The sequence below is a fragment of the Stenella coeruleoalba genome (assembly GCF_951394435.1).
Source record: "Stenella coeruleoalba genome assembly, chromosome: 2".
NCBI classification, from domain to species: domain Eukaryota; kingdom Metazoa; phylum Chordata; class Mammalia; order Artiodactyla; family Delphinidae; genus Stenella; species Stenella coeruleoalba.
Window position 1 is genome coordinate 21849111 of NC_137147.1, and position 24935 is coordinate 21874045.

The 24935-nt window shown below is 38.7% G+C and overlaps 1 protein-coding gene across 8 annotated transcripts in view; it reads left to right on the forward strand.

Moving 5' to 3' along the window:
* CEP128 (centrosomal protein 128) overlaps positions 1-24935 on the forward strand; it is a 417494-nt gene that overhangs the window by 110500 nt on the left and 282059 nt on the right. For all 8 annotated transcript variants that reach the window (XM_079912854.1, XM_079912856.1, XM_079912858.1 and 5 more), the window contains 2 exons: positions 8181-8531; positions 23440-24090. In XM_079912854.1, the coding sequence (XP_079768980.1) occupies positions 8181-8531; positions 23440-24090 (1002 nt within the window). The remainder of the gene's footprint in view (positions 1-8180; positions 8532-23439; positions 24091-24935) is intronic.

The following is a 24935-nucleotide window of genomic DNA, read 5'->3' on the forward strand; positions in this document are numbered from 1 at the left end:
AATCTTTCTCAAGCACATGTCTGATCATGTTACACCCTTGCTTAAAAACTGTTGAAAGCTTAAACTGGATTTTGGCATCCCCGCAACCTGATTTCTCAACTCATCTTCCAGTCTTCTTTAGCCCTCTTGAGCTATTGCTCTTCATGGGCAGCCTCAGATGGCTCGGCCACTCTGCGGCTCTTGCGCATGCTATCATTGGGCATGGATGCTCATCTCCTTTCCATCAGTGACCCGGTCTTTTCTCTTCTTTACACTTTAGTTTGTCCATTGTGTCCTTACTTTGTCTCCTTCTTTATGAGGTCTTGCTGATCAGAATAGTTTCTCTTAAATTTACAAACTTAAATCCTGTTTCTAGTAGTTACCCTTGATATTGCTTCCCTCCTGCTTGGTCATATTTGCCCCAATCAGTATTTCTCTTACAGTACTTTTCTGGTTTTTTTTAACCCAAGTCAACCTTATCCTGTGGTTTTTCTCTCTGTTTCAGAAAAAGTTCTAGAAACTTCTATGCATCAGAAATTGTATAATTCCTATTCAGGATTTCCTTCTGTCTCAGGAAGGAGCATGGCAACTTATTTAATTATTAAGAAGGTTGGCTAGTATCCAAGTCAGTAATATACTGATGTGGGATCAATATTGGTTTGAATATTAGGGACCTGTGGCTGAAAACTATCTCCCTTATCTTGGATTGATCACTTTATCTTCTGCTGCCTTCCATTTCCTTATCTCTAAAATGTAGGCATTGGATTGCTTCTTTAATTCTAACATTGTTTCTAGTTAGTTATAACGAGCTATCATTGTTGAGTTCCTGAAATGTGCCAGTCACTCTTCCAGCTGTTTTATCTAAGTGATCTCATGTAGGTCATCATTGTTCTGTGGTGTAAATGTTACTGAGCCCATTTTATAAATTCACTTGTTACTTTGGTTCACAGATAGTAAGCAGTTCTTCTAAGGTCATAGACTGGCAGAGCAGGGATTTGAACTTAAGCCATGCTCTTTCCGTGGTATGCCACCGTCTCCCTATAGGTGTTACTTTTGAGTCTTTTAAGTCTAGCTGTTTTCTCATTGCCATTACAAGTTTCCACATGAAGTACATAATACTGTATATGGAAATGTTTATTTAAAATAAATGCCATTCACTGTACCCTGGCTTATTTGGGGCAGGTTTTCACTTTTATTTTATTTTATTTTTTTAATACCTTTATTGGAGTATAATTGCCTTACAATGGTGTGTTAGTTTCTGCTTTATAACAAAGTGAATCAGCTATACATACATCCCCACATCTCTTCCTTCTTGCGTCTCCCTCCCTCCCACCCTCCCTATCCCACTCCTCTAGGTGGTCACAAAGCCCCGAGCTGATCTCCCTGTGCTATGCAGCAGCTTCCCACTAGCTATCTGTTTTACATTTGGTAGTGTATATATGTCCATGCCACTCTCTCACTTTGTCCCAGCTTACCCTTCCCCCTCCCTGTATCCTCAAGTCTGTTCTCTAGTAGGTCTGCGTCTTTATTCCCATCCTGCCCCTAGGTTCTTCATGACCTTATTTTTTTTTTTTTTGGATTCCATATATATGTGTTAGCGTATGGTATTTGTTTTTCTCTTTCTGACTTCACTCTGTATGACAGACTCTAGGTCCATCCATCTCACTACAGATAACTCAATTTTGTTTCTTTTTATGGCTGAGTAATATTCCATTGTATATATGTGCCCCATCTTCTTTCAGGTTTTTCCTTTTAAGTGTTCACTAAGGTGCCTAATCTTTTGTGTGTGTTGACTGTCAATTAAGAGTAGAGGAGAAATTGTATTTTGTTGTATTTTAGTTACATCGTTGAACAAATAATCATTGTTGCCGCTTACACCATAGTCCACTTTTTCTCCCTTAATTAATTCCTCATGGAAAATGTTTTGAATGTAGGCTTAGCAATTCTTCTTCATGAATATGAGATAATGGGAAGAAGGTGGGTGGAAAGATTTTTGTATGCTAGACAGAGCTGATTTCTTTATTCTGTATACTTGCTCCATTATTCTCCTACCTTATCCAATTTTTCCACTTTTGTAATTTCAACTTGATAAATATCCCTTGTAATCAAAATAAGTAAAATTATGATCTTAGATGTGTGATCCGTTAATGCTAGAATTTATGGTGGGTCCTATCTACATTATTTTTTTAATAGAATATCTCTCTTTTTTTTTCTATTTGTGTTTTAATGCCTTATTCATATGAGTAGGTCATCTGTAATTTTCTTAGAATTTGAGTACAACCACTGCAGCTATTAAAGAGGGAGCCAGTGGCAGCCAAAGCCAACCAATTTTAAAGGGAGAGGGTTCTTTTCTATCAACTTCTAAATGCATTGTTTTACAGGTATTATTTATAGTTAATTGTTTTTTAATTAAGAACTTATTTAGGGCATTATTATCTTTTTTCCTTTCTGTTCTTTGGCCATTTTACTACTGGGAAGAGAAGAGTTAACTTAATAGGCCTGAGACAGATTTCCTCAGCCTCCTGAGGAAATTTCCTCAGCCTACCTGCTTGCAAGGTAGGCCCTTGTCTGGCATCTAGGAACTTGAGTGATAATCATTTCTCTACACTGATATGAAACCTTTCCTAAATGATAAGGGTAGTTCACTGTGACTGGACCTTTTGTACAAACAAAATGTGGTTTATGCTGAACACCTGCTTTCCTTCTGGGAGTCTGGAAATTTGCTACATACTAGACAGACAGTACCTAAGTGACTAACCCCTAATTAAAACTATGGACACTGAGTCTCTGATGAGCTTCCCTGGTAGACAACACTTCACGCGTGTTGTCAGAATTCACTGCTGGAAGAATTGAGCATGTCTTGTGTGTTTCCGCTGGGAAGGAGAAGACTCTTGGAAGCTTGCAGCTGGTTTCCACTGGTCTTCACTGCATGTCCTTTACCCTTTGCTGATTTTGCCTTGTATTTTTTCACTCTGATAAATCTTACCATAAGTACAACTATATGCTTCAATATGCTTCTAGTTATGTGAACCCTTCTAGCTATCACCAAACCTGAGACCCTCAACACAACTACCCATTAATATATTTTCCCACCTGAAGAAGGAAAGAGAAAAGAAATCCGTTCAAATGTATGAAGTTTTAGTAAGTTGGAGCTTTTATAAATCTTTTGGTAATGTACTGTGAAGGGAATCAGAACATGCCACCTGAAAATATGCCACTTTGGCATATTGAGTATTTTCAGCCAAGGGCAGTTGAGAACCAGTAGATGCAGGAAGGGCTCTCTGACCTCCTGTTTCTACCTAAAAGCAGGTCAGTATTTCCCATGAGGAAGGTGCTCTCTCTGTACCAGGAAGAGAAGAACACTGTCATCATTGAAGACTGGGAGTTGATGCCAAAATGGATCTGTACAAACAAACCTAAAATAACCCTTATCTTTCATTCCCCCATATATTTCCTAGTCACTTTCCCACTATTAAATCCCTTTTCCTTTGTCTTGTCATCTCTCCATAAATTCTTTGTTAAAAAGGTATATAAGCGCTCAGTCCCAACCACTTCTTTGCATCTTCTTTTTTCTGTGAAGGCTCCTATGTATACATAAAAGTATTAAATAAAATTCATGTTCTTTTCTCCTGTTAATCTGTCTTATGTTAGTTTAATTCTCAGGCCCAGCCACAGAAACTAAAAAGGTTCCCTTTAGGATCCTAAAGTTTTTTCCTCCCCTCCAACTGGAAGGAATTCTTGGTAAAAAGTGTGTTTCTGGATTGTTCTTATCTTTGATGGTTACTTACATAGTGAGAAATAAATAATGGGCTTAATTAAGTAATATGAAATTTAACCAGCTTTAGTAGCTGAGATAATTTCACACAATTTAAATATAAAAAGTTCTTCAGGGTAGAAGGTGCTTCCAGGAATGTATGACAGTAATGTTGGCATTGAAAATCATCATAATGGAATGAATAAGAAAATTGCCTTCCATTTAACGTTTCATGTAGTACATAGGAGGATACTAATATTTACTATACGTGCCTACCTTGAAGCATTTATCCATGCATTAATGATGTGTTTGTATGCTTCATGTGCTCTCTCTGTGTATATGTGTGTGATGTGTGTGTATGTATGTATGAGTGTGTGTGTTTATTGGAGGAATTGTTATGAGGGTTCTATAGCATAATCTTTTGATTTATGGGGGAGAAATGTTTATTACAATGAGATTATTCTGATTGGTTTTTTGAGGAAGATGGATTAAAGAGAATGTCAAAAGAGTGACTGAATAGGATCTTCCTATTATGTTGTTAAGCTCTGGGCTTGCATATATTAATCCTGTGCCTATTCTTGTGCTCTGTAATTACAGAAGGATAAATAATGCTGAACTTATTTTATTTCTGGATTCAAAAGAAATGCTGGAGAAATTCGAAGAATTTTATATACTCTTGGATCCATTAGAAATTTGAGACTGTCTAACTGTAACCTCATTTATGTTTGTCAGCTTTTAAACATTTATCTCTTGTTGATTTTCTCTTTTCCTACAGCAGTTATTTCCAACTTTCTCACTGTATTTAAATACACAAATCCACCTCCATTTTTATCCTTCCTCAGCAGAGAGCCTTTACTGCTATTTTAAAAAGACTATTTTTTTTGTTAGGAGTTGGGCATCCAATAAATTCACTTTTTTGACGTGCTGAAATTAAGATGCCTGTGGGATTACCAAGTGTAGAAAGTCATTATGTAATTAGATATTTAAAGGTTTGGAGTTGAGAAGATCAGTCTGGCTCTGAATTAGGAATCACTTATATCTCTTTTTATCTATATACTTACCACCAAAGGCATTGTCTAGATGGAATGATGATTAATACTAGAACCCTATACAGTTATCTCTATTTAAAAGCCAAATATTTGAAGAGACCCAGGGAAGGAGACTATGAAAAAACAGGAAGAAAAAGGAAAACTAGTGAAGAGTATATTATGAAAGTCAGGGAAGAAGAGAGATTAGGAATGAGCAGAAGTAATTGGCAGTGCCACATTCAACAAGGATATTAGGAAAGATTTGTAGAGTCCATTGTATTTGGCTGTAGGTTATCTTTGGGGATCTTGATGAGAGTTATTTTAATTGTGTATCGGGACCAGTACCAGTGAATCGAGAGGTGAATTGGAAATAAGATTGTGGGGCATCAAGTGTGGATTGCTCTTTGCAGGAGTTTAACAGGAAGGGAAGAGTACAGGGTACTGGTTAGAAGATCATGTCAGATTGATAAAGGTTTTTTTTGTTTGTTTAGTTCTAAAAAAATTACTGTGTTTTTTAAGATGGGAGAAGTAGAGAAGAATGATCTAGTAGGGAAAGAGAGGTTCAGTACATGAAGGAGAGGACTTAACTGGTATAGTGAATCCCTTGATGGTTGTGGAAGGAAATAGCAAAGGTAGGCTAGTTTCTCTAAAAGATCCCTTTTCCTCAGAGCCTAGAGAGGAGGAGAGACTAACCATTGGTAAGATTCAGGATGGTACATGTAGGAAATTTGGGGGGTGTCCTGCCTAATAGCCTCAATTTTATTTCTCACAGGGGAGCTATGTTATATCCTACAGTGAGTAAAAAGCTGTTAGGTTCAGAGATAGTACAGTGGACTGGGTGGGGGCCTGCAGAAGAATTTCTGGGCACTGAGGATGGCTTTCAGTGTCCCATCACATCGCCTGATACTCATGTGTGATTTTCCTTGGAGGACTGAGTAACCTGATATAGGAAATAGGAGATTTTTGTAGTTCCTCCAGAGTTGGTGGTTTTGCTGTTCAAGTTCAGTAGATGAGCAGTTTTTAAAGGGAGTTTGAGATGTGAGCAAGGGAGTGGCTAAAGTGAAATTAAGAAAATTAGGTTAAAGAGCCTGGAATTTAAAATCAGCAAAAGGAATATCAAGGGAATGGTCGTCCTCTTGACAATGAGGAACAGATGTATCAGAAGAAAAGGAGAAGAAAAGGGAACTGGGAAGATTGGTATATAAAGCCAGAGGCCTGAGGGGGAGATAATGGGGAGGGGTGGGGTTGGACATACCTTTTGCTTCAAAGGTGACAGTTCTGAAAAAAACCCTAGGATAAGACTATGGGAGTGGGTGACCTAAGAGGCATGGAGTTAGGGTCCTTTGGGAATCTGAAAGCTTAGTAAAGAGTTGAAAACATGGGCTCTGGAGTCAGAGTATCTGGGTCTGAATCCTGTGCTCTCACTTGTTAGGTATGTGAACTTGGGCAAGTTCCAAGTGTTCCTTACCTTTCAGTAAACCAAGATAGTAAGACTGCCTTACTTTAGTTTTGTGGTGGCATTGAATGAGGTAATTCATATAAAGCATTTGCACTATCCCTTGCACAACTGCTTAATAAACTTTAGTAGTAGTAGTAGTTGTTGTTGTTGTTATTACTGCCAGCTCCTTCTCATTTAGATCTCAGCTCATATGTCACCTCCTAAGAGAGACCCTCCCCAGCCACGCTGTAGATATAGACCCGTTCAAGTAGCTGTCCGTCATCACCTTGTACTATCCACTCTTGTAATTTAGCTGATAGTCTGAATATCTCCACAGTTAGATTATTATCTTCTTTGGTGTTGTAGCCAGATCGTATTAACCTTTCTGTAAATTATCTGCCTAACACATAGCAAGTGAAACCAGTCTCCCAAGTCTTTGTTGTGGGGAAAAAAATGGTGTCTCTCTGTTGATCTGGAAACCACTTGACTACTGCTTGTTAATAAAGCTGATTTCTGGCATGTGGTAAAACTTTTAGATAAGGGCAAAGGGGTAAACCACCATCACTAGGGTTTTCTGATCTCATTTTAGAATTTTCCACACAAACAAGTGCACAGTTCTCAATTTACTATTTTGTTTGGGTGGATAAAGGAGTGACTCATCTCTTCCAGGCTGCACTGAATTTAGCAAACTGAGCAAATGCAAACCTCTTGTTTTCGAGGCATTATTTTTATGTTATTGCCATAATGTCACACCATGACTTTAATCATGAGAGAAATTTAACTTTATTTGAGCCACAGTTCAGGGATGATGAATCTGGAACTGAACATTCTGCTGTTAGAGTCATAGGAGGTTTTTAAATGTTTCCAGTCTCTGTAGGTGCTTCAGGACAGTGTAGATGATATTTATTGTTTGTCCAGCTTGCAGCGTCATCTTAGCCTTCTGAACCTAGTCTTACTTGGACACATGACATTTTCATGTCACCGTTGTAACCACAGGTATTTGGAAACTAAGGCTCAGGAGGGACAGCTTATGGGATACATTGGAAGCACTTGTATTTGAATTTGTCACTCCCTTCCAGAGTTTTACAAGAGTGGCTTAATGTTAATGATTATGTTCATTCTTTTATTTGTATAGAATGTTATATAATGTCCTCTCACTTTTGAAGTTAACAATCCATCTTTGCCCATTCTTCTCAGATTAAAAATATGTATGAATCATGATGATTAAGTGTAAGTTCCAAATGTATTATTGACCGCTTTTGGTTTGAGGAAGCTAGCTTTTAAGAGTTTAGGTTCTTAAAAAAAAAAAAAAAGAAAAAAAATGTTAGGTTCTTTTCTTGATTAGGTATGTATTCCACATAAATTTAAGTTTATTTAAAAATCTATCCTGCAGTGATTTATATAAGCTCGAGGTAAGTTCATCAACTTACAACATTATGTTGATTTAGCTGGAAATAACCTATCTATAAATACTTCATTGAGAGTCTTTTAAATGGACTTTCACATACAGTGTTATCTATTACTGATGTTTCTATCATCAATGCTCATTTTTTGTTACAGAGTTTTATTATAACAAAATTTTAGGTGCTGCCAAAAAGTGAAGCATTACGTATGATTGCATATAATTGCTCTGATATCTGACAAATTTTAAAACATTGACATTTCTTCAGTTGTACAAAACACTAGGTTCTTACTAAAGTAATGCACATTGTTTTTCTCATCAGCAAGACCTTCTATTTTAGTGACAGTCAATTGGAAAAAAAAATATTTTTCCTTTTTGGATAATGAAGTAGTCTAAAAAAGAAAATATTTTTATAAAAAATTATTCTCAACTAATGTGATCATAAAATACATGGAAAAAGATCATATTTTCTAGATTGATTGCTAATTTAGTGATGTTAGTGATTCTTGTTTGATGATATGTTATGCATCTAATTTTGACAAGAACGTGTTCCTGATATCTCACATGCTTTCTTCCTAGAATTTGACATGTGAATTGGAGAACAGGGAGAAACAGCAACTAGAGATGTTGGATGAACTGAAGGAGATCCAGAATCACTTTGAGACATGTGATGCCAGACATAAGTGCGCTGACCTCCAGATCTCAAAGCTGACTCAGCATGCTGAGGATGCAACCAAGCAGGCCGAGCAGTACCTCCTTGAGTTCCAGCAGTCGGAGGCCCTGAGACAGGTGGCAGAGGAGAAGAGAGAAGAGCTGAAGCTGAAAGCTCAGGAGTCCATTAGGCAGTGGAAGCTTAAGCATAAGAAGTTAGAGCGAGCGCTGGAGAAACAATCTGAAACTCTTGATCAACTGACAGACAAGAATAATCAGGTATAAAAGCCAAATTCCTGAGGACTGGTTTTTGCTGTGACCAACCATTCATTCATATGTCCTTTGAACAAACACTTGAATGCTATGCTGTGCATACAACCTATCAAGATGTTCTTGATAGAAGAGTCTTTATGTCTAGACTATTTCAAGGTAAAAGGTAACTTAGTTTTTAAAACCTTTTTAAAGCCTTTGTAATCTTTTAACATTCTGTGGCTTTTCAGAGTTTACGCTTAAAATAGATCCCTCTCCTCCTCTAGTATAGCTTTTAGTTCCCTAATTTGAAATTATTCTCTAATATCCAAATGGAAGAGAATCACAAAATCTTCCTTAATATCACATGCCTTTTCCCCCAATGCATTTATTTTAAAATCTCATTTATTTGTATATTTCAACTTAAATATTGGTTAGAAAGAAGCGTTTAAAATGCAGCCGTTACTACTGGAGCATTTTCTGGCAGCTTCTATAAGTTAAGTGAGTGACATTGATAATCTAGCTGACGGTATTATCAGATCTCAAACCTCTTTAAGACTTTTGTGCCTCTTTGATAGCAACAAAAAGCATTTCATTGATCTGTGTATGCATTTCACATCATCTTTTCTCTTGTATAATGAGTTACTTTAAATGGATTTTATGCTCCTATGTTGATTCTCAACTGTATCTTTGCATTGAATTAAACCCAGATGTTTCTAAGGTAATAAGCAGGAAAGTCATGATTGATTTTTATCCATGTTTAGTCTTGGTTTATCACTTCTGCTTTGTCATTTGTCACTTGTCAAGAAATCTGAATGTTCCAGAAGAATAGTCATTTGGATAAGTCGACTTTCTTTCAAAAGAAAGCAAAATGTAGGGCAATTATATTTATAAAATCAATTGTCAGCACTTAAGAGTGACAAATGCTTATTTCATGACAGATGAGCTGTCATGGAAAAGATGCTTTCGTTTTTATGTATGAATTTCTTGGACATATAAAAGATGGAGGAAGTGATCCCTTTGCACTCATTGTGGAGTGCTTTTCACTTTAACCCATCTGACACTTACTGGATGACTAGTTGCCCCAAGGTAAAGCAGCTCTAAGCATTTCAGGCTTGAATCTGAATTGATTTGATCCCAGGAAATTGCTCTACCTTGATTATTCTGTTGTCAGCCTGGTTTGGCAGCTGGTTCAATGAGCCTGGGTATAAGGGAGGTAGCTAGAGAGAAGAGTGGTTGGGGGGATTGATTGATTGAGAACCATCTGGGGATTTTACTTAATTAGAGGAAATTTAGAAGGGTCCATGCCATCAGACAGTATCCTAATCCATGGTACTGAGAGTTATCTAGATTGAGCTTTTCAGAATATTAAAATCTGTTAAACAGTCATTTCCCAGAATACTCTTGATATAATTATTTTTATCACTTAGCATTGCTAATGATAAGCAAAGAAGTAGCATTAAAGTGATTGCCACAGTTAGGGTAGTATTACAATTATCACAGCAGGCATTGTAATTTCCACTTTAAAAGCCTTAAAAATTAATGCAGCATGTCGCAGTTAGAGCAACGGTTAATCAAGGAAGAAAGGTTAACAGATATTTCACTGCAAATTCAAGTGTCCAGTAAGTCTGTGATGTGGAAATACATTGTAAATAATTTTGGAAAAAGTATATTTTTAATATCTTACTGAATAATGCCTCTAAAGAGTATTTAATTTTTAATAAAATCACAGAGCCACCTTAGGGCAGTAGTAATACAGCCTACTCCTTTTTTGTTTTTTAGGACTAATTATTTTCCAAAAATGACTCCAGGGTATATTTGGAAGTGTATGTTAAAATAAAAATGATACTGGTTTACAAATAAAACACATTATAGTTTAAAGAATGAGTTAATTGTTTAATAAGTAGCCTTGTTGAGCCATTTTATATGCTCAGATAATACAAGTTTTGGATTTTCAAAATAGTTCTGTGCCTACTTCTGTTTTTCTTTTCCAGCTTAATTTATTTTCTGCTTTAAAATGTGCCACTTAAAAATTCATTAGAAGGCCAAAGGCTTTTATTCTCTTAAAAATTGCTCTTATTTATTTTTTTCTGCTCTTTACATTGTGGAATATTGGTAAGATTATAAGATATATATCATATCACAAAACTACGTCATTACTGAAGACTATGTAATATCAAACAAATAGCATAGCATTGCAGAAAAAACCCAGAAAGGTAAGGTTGTATACTTTCCTTAAGAGAAAACCAAATACCATATTCTAACCCATATATATGGAATCTAAAAAAAAAAAAAAAAAGGGTTCTGAAGAACCTAGGGGCAGAACAGGAATAAAGACACAGATGTGGAGAGTGGACTTGAGGACACGGAGAGGGGAAGGGGTGGGCTGGGACGAGGTGAGAGAGTGGCATGGACATATCTACACTACCAAATGTAGAATGAATGACTGGTGGGAAGCAGCTGCATAGCACAGGGGGATCAGCTCGGTGCTTTGTAACCACCTAGAGGGGTGGGATAGGGAGGGTGGGAGGGAGACGCAAGAGGGAGGAGATATGGGGATACGTGTATATGTATGGCTGATTCACTATGTTACACAGCAGAAGCTAACACACTGTTGTAGAGCAATTATACTCCAATAAAGATGTTGGGGGAAAAAAAAGACAATGACATGGATGTTTATATCAGGGAATCATGATAATCTTTAGAGATATGTAGATGAACGTATATTGGAAGGTCTAAAATTCTATTGATATAAATAATCTAATCATAAATTGTGATACTTTTGCCTTTTTCTTTTACATCTTTATTAGAGTATAATTGCTTTACAATGGTGTGTTAGTTTCTGTTTTATAACAAAGTGAATCAGTTATACATATACATATGTTCCCATATCTCTTCCCTCTTGCGTCTCCCTCCCTCCCACCCTCCCTATCCCAACCTTCCAGGCGGTCACAGAGGAGCGAGCTGATCTCCCTGTGCTATGCGGCTGCTTCCCACTAGCTATCTACCTTAAGTTTGTTAGCGTATATATGTCCATGCCTCTCTCTCGCTTGGTCACAGCTCACCCTTCCCCCTCCCAATATCCTCAAGTCCATTCTCTAGTAGGTCTGTGTCTTTATTCCTGTCTTACCCTTAGGTTCTTCATGACACTTTTCTTTTTCTTAAATTCCATATATATGTGTTAGCATATGGTATTTGTCTTTCTGTTTCTGACTTACTTCACTCTGTATGACAGACTCTAGGTCTATCCACCTCATTACAAATAGCTCAATTTCGTTTCTTTTTATGACTGAGTAATACTCCATTGTATATATGTGCCACATCTTCTTTATCCATTCATCTGATGGTGGGCACTTAGGTTGTTTCCATCTCTGGGCTATTGTAAATAGAGCTGCAGTGAACATTTTGGTACATGACTCTTTTTGAATTTTGGTTTTCTCAGGGTATATGCCCAGTAGTGGGATTGCTGGGTCATATGGTAGTTCTATTTGTAGTTTTTTAAGGAACCTCCGTACTGTTCTCCATAGTGGCTGAACCAATTCACATTCCCACCAGCAGTGCAAGAGTGTTCCCATTTCTCCACACCCTCTCCAGCATTTATTGTTTCTAGATTTTTTGATGATGGCCATTCTGACTGGTGTGAGATGATATCTCATTGTAGTTTTGATTTGCATTTCTCTAATGATTAATGATGTTGAGCATTCTTTCATGTGTTTGTTGGCAGTCTGTATATCTTCTTTGGAGAAATGTCTGTTTAGGTCTTCTGCCCATTTTTGGATTGGGTTGTTTGTTTTTTTGTTATTGAGCTGCATGAGCTGCTTATAAATTCTGGAGATTAATCCTTTGTCAGTTGCTTCATTTGCAAATATTTTCTCCCATTCTGAGGGTTGTCTTTTGGTCTTGTTTACGGTTTCCTTTGCTGTGCAAAAGCTTTGAAGTTTCATTAGGTCCCATTTGTTTATTTTTGTTTTTATTTCCATTTCTCTAGGAGGTGGGTCAAAAACGATCTAGCTGTGATTTATGTCATAGAGTGTCCTGCCTATGTTTTCCTCTAAGAGTTTGATAGTTTCTGGCCTTACATTTAGGACTTTAATCCATTTTGAGCTTATTTTTGTGTATGGTGTTAGGGAGTGATATAATCTCATACTTTTACATGTACCTGTCCAGTTTTCCCAGCACCACTTATTGAGGAGGCTGTCCTTTCTCCACTGTACATTCCTGCCTCCTTTATCAAAGACAAGGTGACCATATGTGCATGGGATTATCTCTGGGCTTTCTATCCTGTTCCATTGATCTACCTTTCTGTTTTTCTGCCAGTACCACACTGACTTGATTACTGTAGCTTTGTAGTATAGTCTGAAGTTAGGGAGCCTGATTCTTCCAGCTCCGTTTTTCTTTCTCAAGATTGCTTTGGCTATTCAGGGTCTTTTGTGTTTGCATACAAATTGTGAAATTTTTTGTTCTAGTTCTGTGAAAAATGCCAGTGGTAGTTTGATAGGGATTGCATTGAATGTGTAGATTGCTTTGGGTAGTAGAGTCATTTTCACAATGTTGATTCTTCCAATCCAAGAACATGGTATATCACTCCATCTATTTGTATCATCTTTAATTTCTTTCATCAGTGTCTTATAATTTTCTGCATACAGGTCTTTTGTCTCCCTAGGTAGGTTTATTCCTAGATATTTTATTCTCTTTGTTGCAGTGGTAAATGGGAGTTTTTCTTTATTTCACTTTCAGATTTTTCATCCTTAGTGTATAGGAATGCCAGAGATTTCTGTGTGTTAATTTTGTATCCTGCTACCTTACCAAATTCATTGATTAGTAGTTTTCTGGTAGCATCTTTAGGATTCTCTAGGTATAGTACCATGTCATCTGTAAACAGTGACAGCTTTACTTCTTCTCCGATTTGGATTCCTTTTATTTCCATTTCTTCTCTGAGTGCTGTGGCTAACACTTCCAAAAGTGTGTTGAATAAGAGTGGTGAGAGTGGGCAACCTTGTCTTGTTCCTGATCTTAGTGGAAATGCTTTCAGTTTTTCACCATTGAGGACGATGTTGGCTGTGAGTTTGTCATATATGGCCTTTATTATGTTGAGGAAAGTTCCCTCTATGGCTACTCTCTGCAGGGTTTTTATCATAAATGGGTGTTGAATTTTGTCGAAAGCTTTCTCTGCATCTATTGAGATGATCATATGGTTTTTCTCCTTCAATTTGTTAATATGGTTTTTCACATTGTTTGATTAGCATATATTGAAGAATCCTTGCATTCCTGGAAGAAACCCCACTTGATCATGGTGTATGATCCGTTTAATGTGCTGTTGGATTCTGTTTGCTAGTATTTTGTTGAGGATTTTTGCATCTATGTTCATCAGTGATATTGGTCTTTAGTTGTCCTTCTTTGTGACATCCTTGTCTGGTTTTGGTATCAGGGTGATGGTGGCCTCGTAGAATGAGTTTGGGAGTGTTCCTCCCTCTGCTATATTTTGGAAGAGTTTGAGAAGGATAGGTGTTAGCTCTTCTCTAAATGTTTGATAGAATTTGCCTGTGAAGCCATCTGGTCCTGGGCTTTTGTTTGTTGGAAGATTTTTAATCACAGTTTCAATTTCAGTGCTTGTGATTGGTCTGTTCATATTTTCTATTTCTTCCTGATTCAGTCTTGGCAGGTTGTGCACTTCTAAGAATTTGTCCATTTCTTCCAGGTTGTCCATTTTATTGGCATAGAGTTGCTTGTAGTAATCTCTTATGATCCTTTGTATTTCTGCAGTGTCAGTTGTTACTTCTCCTTTTTCATTTCTAATTCTATTGATTTGAGTCTTCTCCCTTTATTTCTTGATGAGTCTGGCTAATGGTTTATCAATTTTGTTTATCTTCTCAAAGAACCAGGTTTTAGTTTTATTGATCTTTATTATCCTTTCCTTCATTTCTTTTTCATTTATTTCTGATCTGATCTTTATGATTTCTTTCCTTCTGCTAACTTTGGGGTTTTTTGGTTCTTCTTTCTCTGCCTTAGGTGCAAGTTTAGGTTGTTTATTCGAGATGTTTCCTGTTTCTTAAGGTAGGATTGTATTGCTATAATCTTCCCTCTTAGAACTGCTTTTGCTGCATCCCATAGGGTTTGGGTCATCATTGGGTCTCCATTGTCAATTGTTTCTAGGTACTTTTTGATTTCCTCTTTGATTTCTTCAGTGATCTCTTCGTTATTAAGTAGTGTATTGTTTAGCCTCCATGTGTTTGTATTTGTTACAGATCTTTTCCTGTAATTGATACCTAGTCTCATAGTGTTGTGGTTGGAAAAGATACTTGATACAATTTGAATTTTCTTAAATTTACCAAGGCTTGATTTGTGACCCAGGCTATGATCTATCCTGGAGAATGTTCTATGAGCATTACAGAAAAATGTGTATTCTGTTGTTTTTGGATGGAATGTCCTGTAAATATCAATTAAGTCCATCTTGTTTAATGTATCATTTAAAGTTTAAGTTTCCTTATTTATTTTCATTTTGGATGATCTGTCCATTGGTGAAAGTGGGGTTTTAAAGTCCCCTACTATGAATGTGTTACTGTCAATTTCCCCTTTTATGGCTGTTAGTATTTGCCTTATGTATTGAGGTGCTCCTGTGTTGGGTGCATAAATATTTACAATTGTTATATCTTCTTCTTGGATTGATCCCTTGATCATTATGTAGTGTCCTTCTTTGTCTCTTATATTAGTCTTTATTTTAAAGTCTATTTTGTCTGATATGAGTATTGCTACTCCAACTTTCTTTTGGTTTCCATTTGCATGGAATATCTTTTTCCATCCCCTTACTTTCAGTCTGTATGTGTCTCTAGGTCTGAAGTGGGTCTTTTGTAGACAGCATATATATGGGTCTTGTTTTTGTATCCATTCAGCCAATCTTTGTCTTTTGGTGGGAGCATTTAGTCCATTTACATTTAAGGTAATTATTGATATGTATGTTCCTATTCCCATTTTCTTAGTTGTTTTGGGTTCGTTATGGTAGGTCTTTCCCTTCTCTTGTGTTTCTTGCCTAGAGAAGTTCCTTTAGCATTTTTTGTAAAGCTGGTTTGGTGGTGGTGAACTCTCTCAGCTTTTGCCTGTCTGTAAAGGTTTTGATTTCTCCATCAAATCTGAATGAGATCCTTGCTGGGTAGAGTAATCTTGGTTGTAGGTTTTTCTCCTTCATCACTTTAAATATGTCCTGCCAGTTCCTTCTGGGTTGCAGAGTTTCTGCTGAAAGATCAGCTGTTAAGCTTATTGGGATTCCCTTTTGTGTTATTTTTCCCATGCTGCTTTTAATATGTTTTCTTTGTAGTTAATTTTTGACAGTTTGATTAATATGTGTCTTGGTGTATTTCTCCTTAGATTTATCCTATATGGGACTCTCTGTGCTTCCTGGACTTGATTAACTATTTCCTTTCCCATATTAGGGAAGTTTTCAACTATAATCTCTTCTAATATTTTCTCAGTCCCTTTCTTTTTCTCCTCTTCTTCTGGATCCCCTATAATTCGAATGTTGGTGCGTTTAGTGTTGTCCGAGAGGTCTCTGCGACTGTCCTCAGTTCTTTTCATTCTTTTTTCTTTATTCTGCTCTGCAGTAGTTATTTCCACTATTTTATCTTCCAGGTCACTTATCCGTTCTTCTGCCTCAGTTATTCTGCTGTTGATCCCTTCTAGAGTATTTTTAATTCATTTAATGTGTTGTTCATCATTGTTTGTTTCCTCTTTAGTTCTTCTAGGTCCTTGTTAAATGTTTCTTGCATTTTTTCTATTCTATTTCCAAGATTTTGGATCATCTTTACTATCATTCTGAAGTCTTTTTCAGGTTGACTGCCTACTTCCTCATCATTATTAGGTCTGGTGGGTTTTTATCTTGCTCCTTCATGTACTGTGTGTTATTCTGTCTCCTCATTTTGCTTATCTTACTGTGTTTGGGGTCTCCTTTTTGCAGGCTGCAGGTTCGTAGTTCCCATTGTTTTTGGTGTCTGTCCCCAGTGTCTAAGGTTGGTTCAGGGGCTTGTGTAGGCTTCCTGGTGGAGGGGACTAGTGCCTGTGTTCTGGTGGATGAGGCTGGATTTTGTCTTTCTGGGGGGCAGGTCCACGTCTGGTGGTGTGTTTTGGGGTGTCTGTGGACTTATTATGATTTTAGGCAGCCTCTCTGCTAATGGGTGGGGTTGTGCTCCTGTCTTGCTAGTTGTTTGGCATAGGGTGTCCAGCACTGTATCTTGCTGGTCGTTGAGTGAAGCTTGGTGCTGGTGTTGAGATGGAGATCTCTGGGAGATTTTCGCCATTTGATATTATGTGGAGCTGGGAGGTCTCTTGTGGACCAGTGTCCTGAAGTTGTCTCTCACACCTTAGTGGCACAGTATTGACTCCTGGCTGCAGCACCAAGAGCCTTTCATCCACACGGCTCAGAATAAAAGGGAGAAAATGTAGAAAGAAAGAATTAGTAGAAGTAGAAAGAAAGGAAGAAAGAAAGAAAGAAAGGAAGGAAGGATGGAGGAAAGGAGTGTGGAAGTAAGGAAGGAAAGAAAGAAAGAAGATAAATTAAAATAAAAGTAAGATAAAATATAATAAAGTTATAAAAATAAAAAATAATTATTAAAAAAAAAACGGACGGATAGAACCCTAGGACAAATGGTGGAAGCAAAGCTATACAGACAAAATCTCACACAGAAGCATACACATACACACAAAAAGAGGAAAAGGGGAAAAAATCATAAATCTTGCTCTCAAAGTCCACCTCCTCAATTTGGGATGATTCGTTGTCTATTCAGATGTTCCACAGATGCAGGGTACATCAAGTTGATTGTGGAGCTTTAATCCGCTGCTCCTGAGGCTGCTGGGAGACATTTCCCTTTCTCTTCTTTGTTCTCACAGCTCCCAGGGTCTCAGCTTTGGATTTGGCGCCGCCTCTGCATGTAGGTTGTTGGAGGGCGTCTGTTCTTCGCTCAGACAGGACGGGGTTAAAGGAGCCGCTGATTCGGGGGCTCTGGCTCACTCAGGCCGGGGGGAGGGAGGGGCATGGAGTGCGGGGTGGTCCTATGGTGGCAGAAGCCGTCAAGACGTTGCACCAGCCTGATGCGCGCCATGCGTTCTCCCGGGGAAGTTGTTCCTGGCTTCCGGGACCTTGGCAGTGGCGGGCTGCACAGGCTCCCTGGAAGCGGGGTGTGGATAGCGACCTGTGCTCGCAAACAGGCTTCTTGGTGGCGGCAGCAGCAGCCTTAGCGTCTCACGCCCCTCTCTGGGGTCCGCACTTTTAGCCGTGGCTCGCACCCGTCTCTGGAGCTCCTTTTAGCAGCGCTCTTAATCCCCTCTCCTCATGCACCAGGAAACAAAGAGGGAAGAAAAAGTCTCTTGCTTTTTAGGCAGGTCCAGACTTTTCCCCGGACTCCCTCCTGGCTAGCCGTGGTGCACTAACCCCCTGCAGGCTGTGTTCACGCCGCCAACCCCAGTCCTCTCCCTGCGCTCTGACCGAAGCCCGAGCCTCAGCTCCCAGCCTCGCCCACCCCGGCGGGTGAGCCGACTAGCCTCTTGGGCTAGGGAGTGCGGGTCAGCACCGATCCTCTGTGCGGGAATCTCCCCGCTTTACCCTCCTCACCCCTGTTGCTGTGGTCAGAAGCTTTCCCCCTCCGCCTCCAGCAGTCTCCGCCCACGATGGGGCTTCCTAGTGTGTGGAAAGGTTTTAATATGTTTGTAGTTAATTTCCTCCTTCACAGCTCCCTCCCACTGGTGTGGGTCCCGTCCCTATCCTTTTGTCTCTGTTTTTTCTTTTTTCTTTTGCCCTACCCAGGTACATGGGGGAGCTTCTTGCCTTTTGGGAGGTCTGAGGTCTTGTGCCAGCGTTCAGTAGGTGTTCTGTAGGAGCTGTTCCACGTATAGATCTATTTCTGGTGTATATGTGGGGAGGAAGGTGATCTCTGCCATCTTCCCCTCATTGCCTTTTTCTTTTAAAGTGCTTTTTGAAGTCATTGGTTTTTATATGTGCTTTGAAAATGATAAAGGAAAAAATCTGAACTTGGATTTTGATCATAATGTATACACTTCTGAATGTTTCCAAATTCATGTTCTTTTTTATAACATGGGTAATGGGAATGATCCCTAGGTTTGGTTTGGTTTTGTCTTGTTTTTCTTGTTGAATTGGCAGAATAATTGGCTTGCCCATGTATTGAGCTTTTTGCTTGATAGTATTTGACTTCAAGAATCTTAAATTGCCGTCTTTTCCTTCTGTGTATTGCCTTCATGCTGAGGGAAATAAAAGAGCTATATGTAATATATACTGTCTCTTAATATTTGAATTTCTTAATGGTTGAAAAGTAAGAAGGATCAGTGCTAAAGTGCATACTTTTTTAATGTGTAATTGTTATACGCAATATAAGAAAGGCTAGAGCACTGACATGTTAGTATAATCCAGTAGTCTTTCTGCATGTTCCCTCACATGCAGAAAAATAACCTTTTTTTCTTTAAAAATTTTTCTTGTCTACCTTTTAGTTAATTCAAAAAACTATATATACTGGGCAGTCAGGCCTTTGAGGAATTGGTTCCTGTTCCTATAATCTCCATGGTTTTAGGCCGTATCATTCTTTTGGCTTCACACCAGCCATTTTCAATCCTCGTCTTATAATCTTCCCTTACAGCTCTTCTTCTATGGAAGCAGTGTTTGGTTAGAACATTCCCTTCCCATTGTTCCTGACTGCTACTCATTTCTCCATTTCGCCTCCACATTTCCCAAGGATTTTCACACCTGGCTTCCCCTCAGCCTGTCTCATTACATGTAATTCTTGCCAGTATCTTCGGTGATTTCCAAGTTCAAGTCAGCAACCCGTTGAACTCTGTATCCTTATACTTCACTAATTTCCTCTTTTATAGTGACCTTCAAATCACTCAGCAGCTAATTTCAATGGCTAAGATTTGTCATCATCTGTAATTTCTCTGTGTTCAGATCTTTTGTTCTAACATTTCAGCCTCTGTCCACATTTCTTTTATTCCCTTTTCCTCTTTTAACTGTTACCATCTGCTTTGGATCTCTCCACATTCCTTTGGTTGACCAGCTGTTTCCTGGAATCGGTTTTTTCCTGTCAGACTGGACTTCGTGAAAAGCTACTCTGACGACATGTTCACCAGCATCTTCAAGTACTTGCTTCCACCTCACACATTTTACTGATGTTCAATCTGGAATCAACCCAACTCTCTAGTTTTTCTGTTCCTGCTCTTGAGTGGTACTAGCAAAACTTATGTAGGATATCAATTGGCTCCTATAGTGGTCTTGATTACCTCCCTGACTGTACCGCAATTCATTCCATTACATTAAAAAATTAATGTAGGCCAGCTACTATGCATATAGCCCTCGTCTGATCAAGAACTATTCTTCTTCTGAAGAATGAACTATGAAGTCTGTTGGAGAGCTTCTGGTAAACATTTACTCATTCCTAAAAAAGATAACACTAGGAGGGAGATGTTCCTCTTCTCTGAACATTGTTATATTTGGCTGTGATGCCAGAAATGGCTGAAGCTATCTTGCTATGGTCCTGAGAATGAAGCCTCCCTCCAAGGGAGGGTACTACTGAGAGCAGTGCAGAGAGGCGGATCTAGAGCTTTGACATACTGTGGAGCAGTTCTGCCTGGAATGATAATAAATTACCTTGTAGTTTAAGCCAGCTTGAACTGGAGTTTTCCCTTGCTCTCAGCAGAAGAAATTCAAGCTTATGTGAAACATCAGTTCTAGGAGTAAGGAGCTATAAGTTAAAGAACCTAAAATGTAGGATTGATTAAGTGGAGAAGTGGGGTCAGGACAGGGAGGATTGTACTTTTCTAAAGGAATAATTGGAAAACCTTGCCATGCTGTTGATTGAACCATCAGAAGTCATACCTTGGGACCTTGATGCTGTGCTTCAGGGGATGGTATTAAGTGACCAGTAGAAAAACTTTAGGATGTTGGTGTCTGTTGTGTACTTATTGCAGCCTTCAGAAAAGTCCTGGAAGGCAAAGACAAGTATAGGTTGAAACTGATCTGTCTAAAAGCAGAGAGCAAGATTTGGGGGCACTGGGAGACTGAAAATCTGCAATGTATAATCCGCATTTACTGAATCTGCTAATTTGGAGTTGGAAAAGCCAAATTGTTTCTCCATGCTGAAGTTAGTCCAAGCAAGAGAGAGAGGTAGGAAACTTAGCAGAAATTTAAATGAGGTAAAAAAAACAAGCCTGATTTTTCAGGCCCCTTTCAAGTTCTCCTATTTAAGTGCTTCTGGCCAGACAAAGGAGACCCAAGTCCATTGTTTTGAATTCCCTCAAGATAAAGTCTAGTCAACTGAGGGCCCCTGGGAATGTCCAGGATACTGAGGTGGCGGTTAAGACACTGACATTTTCAGACTCGAAGTCAATGTCTAGACAAAATGTTGGGCTATGGCTACTAGCCAAGCATTAACCAAAAGAAAATAGACAGAACTTACTTAGCTTTTAGTATCTATATTGCCAAAGAAATTCTAAACTTGACCAACATAGTCGGATACTGTCCACCCAAAGGCTGTCACGTTGGTCATGAATTGATGTAATATTTGGAACACTGAAGCTGAGGGCGAAACATGGAGAGTTGTAGAGTATCAGAGCCTGAGCTTTGAAGGACCCTTCTTGAGACACCCCATCTCTGGTCTTCCCATCATGTGAGAAAAATAAATATCCTTGCTGTTTAAACCACCTTACGGTATTTTGAAATCAAAGACATTTTATGCGTTAGGACCATCTTGGAAATACGATTTTTATCTTCAGGGCTACATGGAAGTCTTTTAACTCAGGGCCAGGGGCCTATGTTATCTGTTCCAAACATTAGTCACTATATTTATGCACCCTCCCCTCATTCTAAGGTCCCTCCCACATTACCCTTACAGCCAAGACTGGATTCTGTCAGTTTTTGTCTTCTTTTGTGTGGTATATAGAGTGACCTCCCAAAGATGTGTCAGCCTAACTCCTGGAACCTGTGAATAAGATGAAAAATCGCTCCCATGATTATGATATGTTACTTGGCAAGTTGATTTTAAGATAAGGAGATTATCTGGATGGACCTCATCTAATCACAGGAGTCCTTCAAAGCAGATAAATTATTCTGGCTGTTGGGAGAAAGGGAAGTCAGAGGGATTCAAAACATGATAAGGGTTCAGTGTGGTGTTACTGGCTGCAGAGACAGAGGAGTCCATGAGCCAAGGAGTGTGGGTGGCCTTCAGAAGCTCAGAAAAACCCCTGGCCCAAAGCTAGCAAGGAAACATGTCCTAGGTCCACAGAACTAAATTTTTCCAACACCATGAATGAACTTGCAAGTGGATTCTCCCCCCAAAGCCTCCAGCTAAAAGCCCAGGTTAGCTGACACCTTGCTTTTAGCATTAGGAGACCGGAGGCAGAATACCTTGTCAGGATTTACCACCTCTGGAAAACAGTGAGATAATAAATGGGTGTTGTTTTAAGCCATGAAATTTGTTGGAATTTGTTACACTGCAATAGAAAAATAATACATCCACCCTTAGGCTTATCTATATTTCTAGCCATTTTTCCTGCGTTGAAATCTTTCTTCTAGAGTAAACTCTGTCATCTGTGTTCCAGACTCTTTTCAATAGAGGGACATTGCGTTATCAGTTATCCCCTCTCTTCACAGCTTTGATCACTATCTTGCATAAGTACCTCCCTGAGATCCTGGTTTCTCCTTGAACTTAAATCCCACCCCCACTTTTTGTTTCTCCCTTCCCACTAGTCTTCATCACAACCCTTTGATGTAGCTTTTATTACTATCTTTATAAAGGTAAATAATTTCTTTAAGGCCATAGAACTGCTTATGACTGGACTGAGAATCAAATTCAGTTCTCCTGGTCAGAGCTCAACTGCTTAATCCCCTCCTTTTGTTATTTCTCATGTTAGCTTCATGCTGATTCTCCCTGTTAAAATGAGAGGGATTTGAGGAAACTATATTTTTTTTTTGGAGTGATTGACTCATTACATTTTATCATGAATTGTTTCACACTGCAGTGTAAAATGTCAAGTATAAAAATGCCTTGAAACTGTTTGCATCTTAACTCATTATTTCTAATTCTAAAATGAATCTTAATTTTTTTTTTTTTCCGGGTTCAAGCCATGGTAGGCATCAGTAACCAGGTACAGAAATGGTCTTGGTGCCAGTGTTGGGGCGGGGGTGGGGGGGCAGCTTCAGCCTCCTCAGCTGCTGGCTTTTTCGTTTGCATTGATGGATGGTGAGGATTAGCAGATTAGTTCTTGGCTGCCGTCCCTCAGTGTCAGCCCTAACCCCCTAAAACAGCTGGCAGAGGGCGATGGCCTTCTGGTCCTTTGACTTTTCTTGTGAGTCCTTTCCCAGCCTCTCCTAATCTTAAACTCATTTCTACATGGGACTTGAAGACTCCCTGTTAACATACTGGTGTGTTTCTTGTCACTGTGGACATTATTTGATTAATAATGACTGATTGTACCAAAACCTTCCGTAGATTATATTTGTTTGCTTCCCTGTATTATCTTCCGAATCTTTTTTGTATCTGTTTTGAGGTTTCTCCTTTTTAAAAGTGTGCCATTGAAATGCAAATCATGTTACTTTAAGTAACACTGTATTATTTCAACCTCTGGTAAATTATAATTGGAGCCTTTTTTTCCCCCATTCTTTTGATCAATTTTATCTTACATTTAAATAATTATTTATGATCATGGATTGATATGTTTTGGTGATGAAAATCTGAAACATATATCTCAGTGTGGTACTACTTCAGAGCAATTGTACTTTTCTTCCTTTTTCTAGCCTAAAAAGTATTTTTCATTAAAAAACCAGAAAGAAGTACAAAATATTATTTTATGAATTTTTCTTCTCCTTGTGGCTTAAACCTTATTTTTGTTTTCTGGCAGTGTATATGGTGAATTTTACAGTAATTTTTGCTTTCTGTTCCTAATCCAATAGATTCTAAAAGAAAAGGATGAATTGAAAAGCCAGCTTTATGCAGCGTTACAACAAATAGAGAATCTTCGAAAGGAGTTGAATGATGTGCTAACCAGGCGCGCCCTTCAAGAGGAGGAGCTTCACTGTAAGGAGCAGAAACTAAGTGATGTTAAGTCTCATCAAGCTGACCTTGAACTAGAAGTCAGGGATTCCCTGGATACCATCCATAGGCTAGAAAGTGAATTGAAAACGCAGAGTAAGATTCAAAGCCAGATGAAAGCTGAGAAAGCGCACCTGGAGGAAGAAATTGCAGCGCTGAAGGAGAGCCAGGCCAAGGACCACGCTCAGCTTCTTGAGATGCAAGAGGCCATCAAGGACTTGAGTGCCATCCGGGCAGATCTCGCCAATAAATTGGCGGAGGAACAGAGAGCCAGGAAAGAGGTACTTAAGAACCTCTCTGACCTCAAGACACAGGCAAAATCCAAAGACGAAGAAACGGCTACGATCGTTACACAGTTAAAGCTGGAAAGAGATGTTCACCAGAGGGAGCTGGAAGATCTCACATTCTCGTTGCAGAGTATGAAAACGAAACATGAACAGAATATCCAGGAGCTGATGAAGCACTTCAAGAAAGAAAAGAGTGAGGCCGAGAATCATATTAGGACACTGAAGGTACCCGCACTGAATTATCCTGATGATACTGGAGGAAATTTTCTGGTGGCTCATGAAGTTAATAAAGCGTAAACTTTTGGAGATCATTCTGTATTCCCAAGCACTGAAGGGAAGATAGAACTAACGATAAAGAGGCTTATTCATGCCTGTTCAGCCAGGTTGAAATGAGTTATAGCAGCCACCTGGAAGCACCTAGTTCAGAGCACTGAAGCCCTTTAAAAAGAACGTTTAGCTATTTTGGGAGTTCAGGAGAGGCAGAGGCAGCAGTAAGTCGTGGACCTGAAACGAGCCCTCATTCAACATTTATGATCTCCTAAAATATAAAAGGCAAAGACTTGTCAAGGCCATAGAAGCTATAACCATGGTCATTGGTATGGTAACTAAAGTGGATCAGCTTATGGGTTTTGTAAACCCAAGGCTTTTGAGATTTACCCCTTCTTTTCCAAATCAAAGTTGCCTGGGTAAATGCATAATTGAGATCTTACATTTGGGGAAATATTGTAAGATCTAATGGTATTAGCATTTATCACCATGCAGGGGAATCATTTCATAACATGATTGTCAGGAGTGTGATAAATCTATCCCTCCTTCCTGCTTTAGTTTTTCTCCATAGCACTCATCATCATATGATATAGATTCCATATTTTTAATTTTTTAATCTCCGTTTATTAGTATGAAAACACCATGAGAACTGGATTGTCTTTTCCCTCAATCTGTAGGAGGAAAAGGCTGCCTAATCTTTCAAGGCCCAATTAATTTTTCACTTCTTTTATGGATTCACTGAAGATGGCATATATCTCAACTGAGGTTGGGATAAATCTTTCTATTCTCTGTGTTTCCATAGC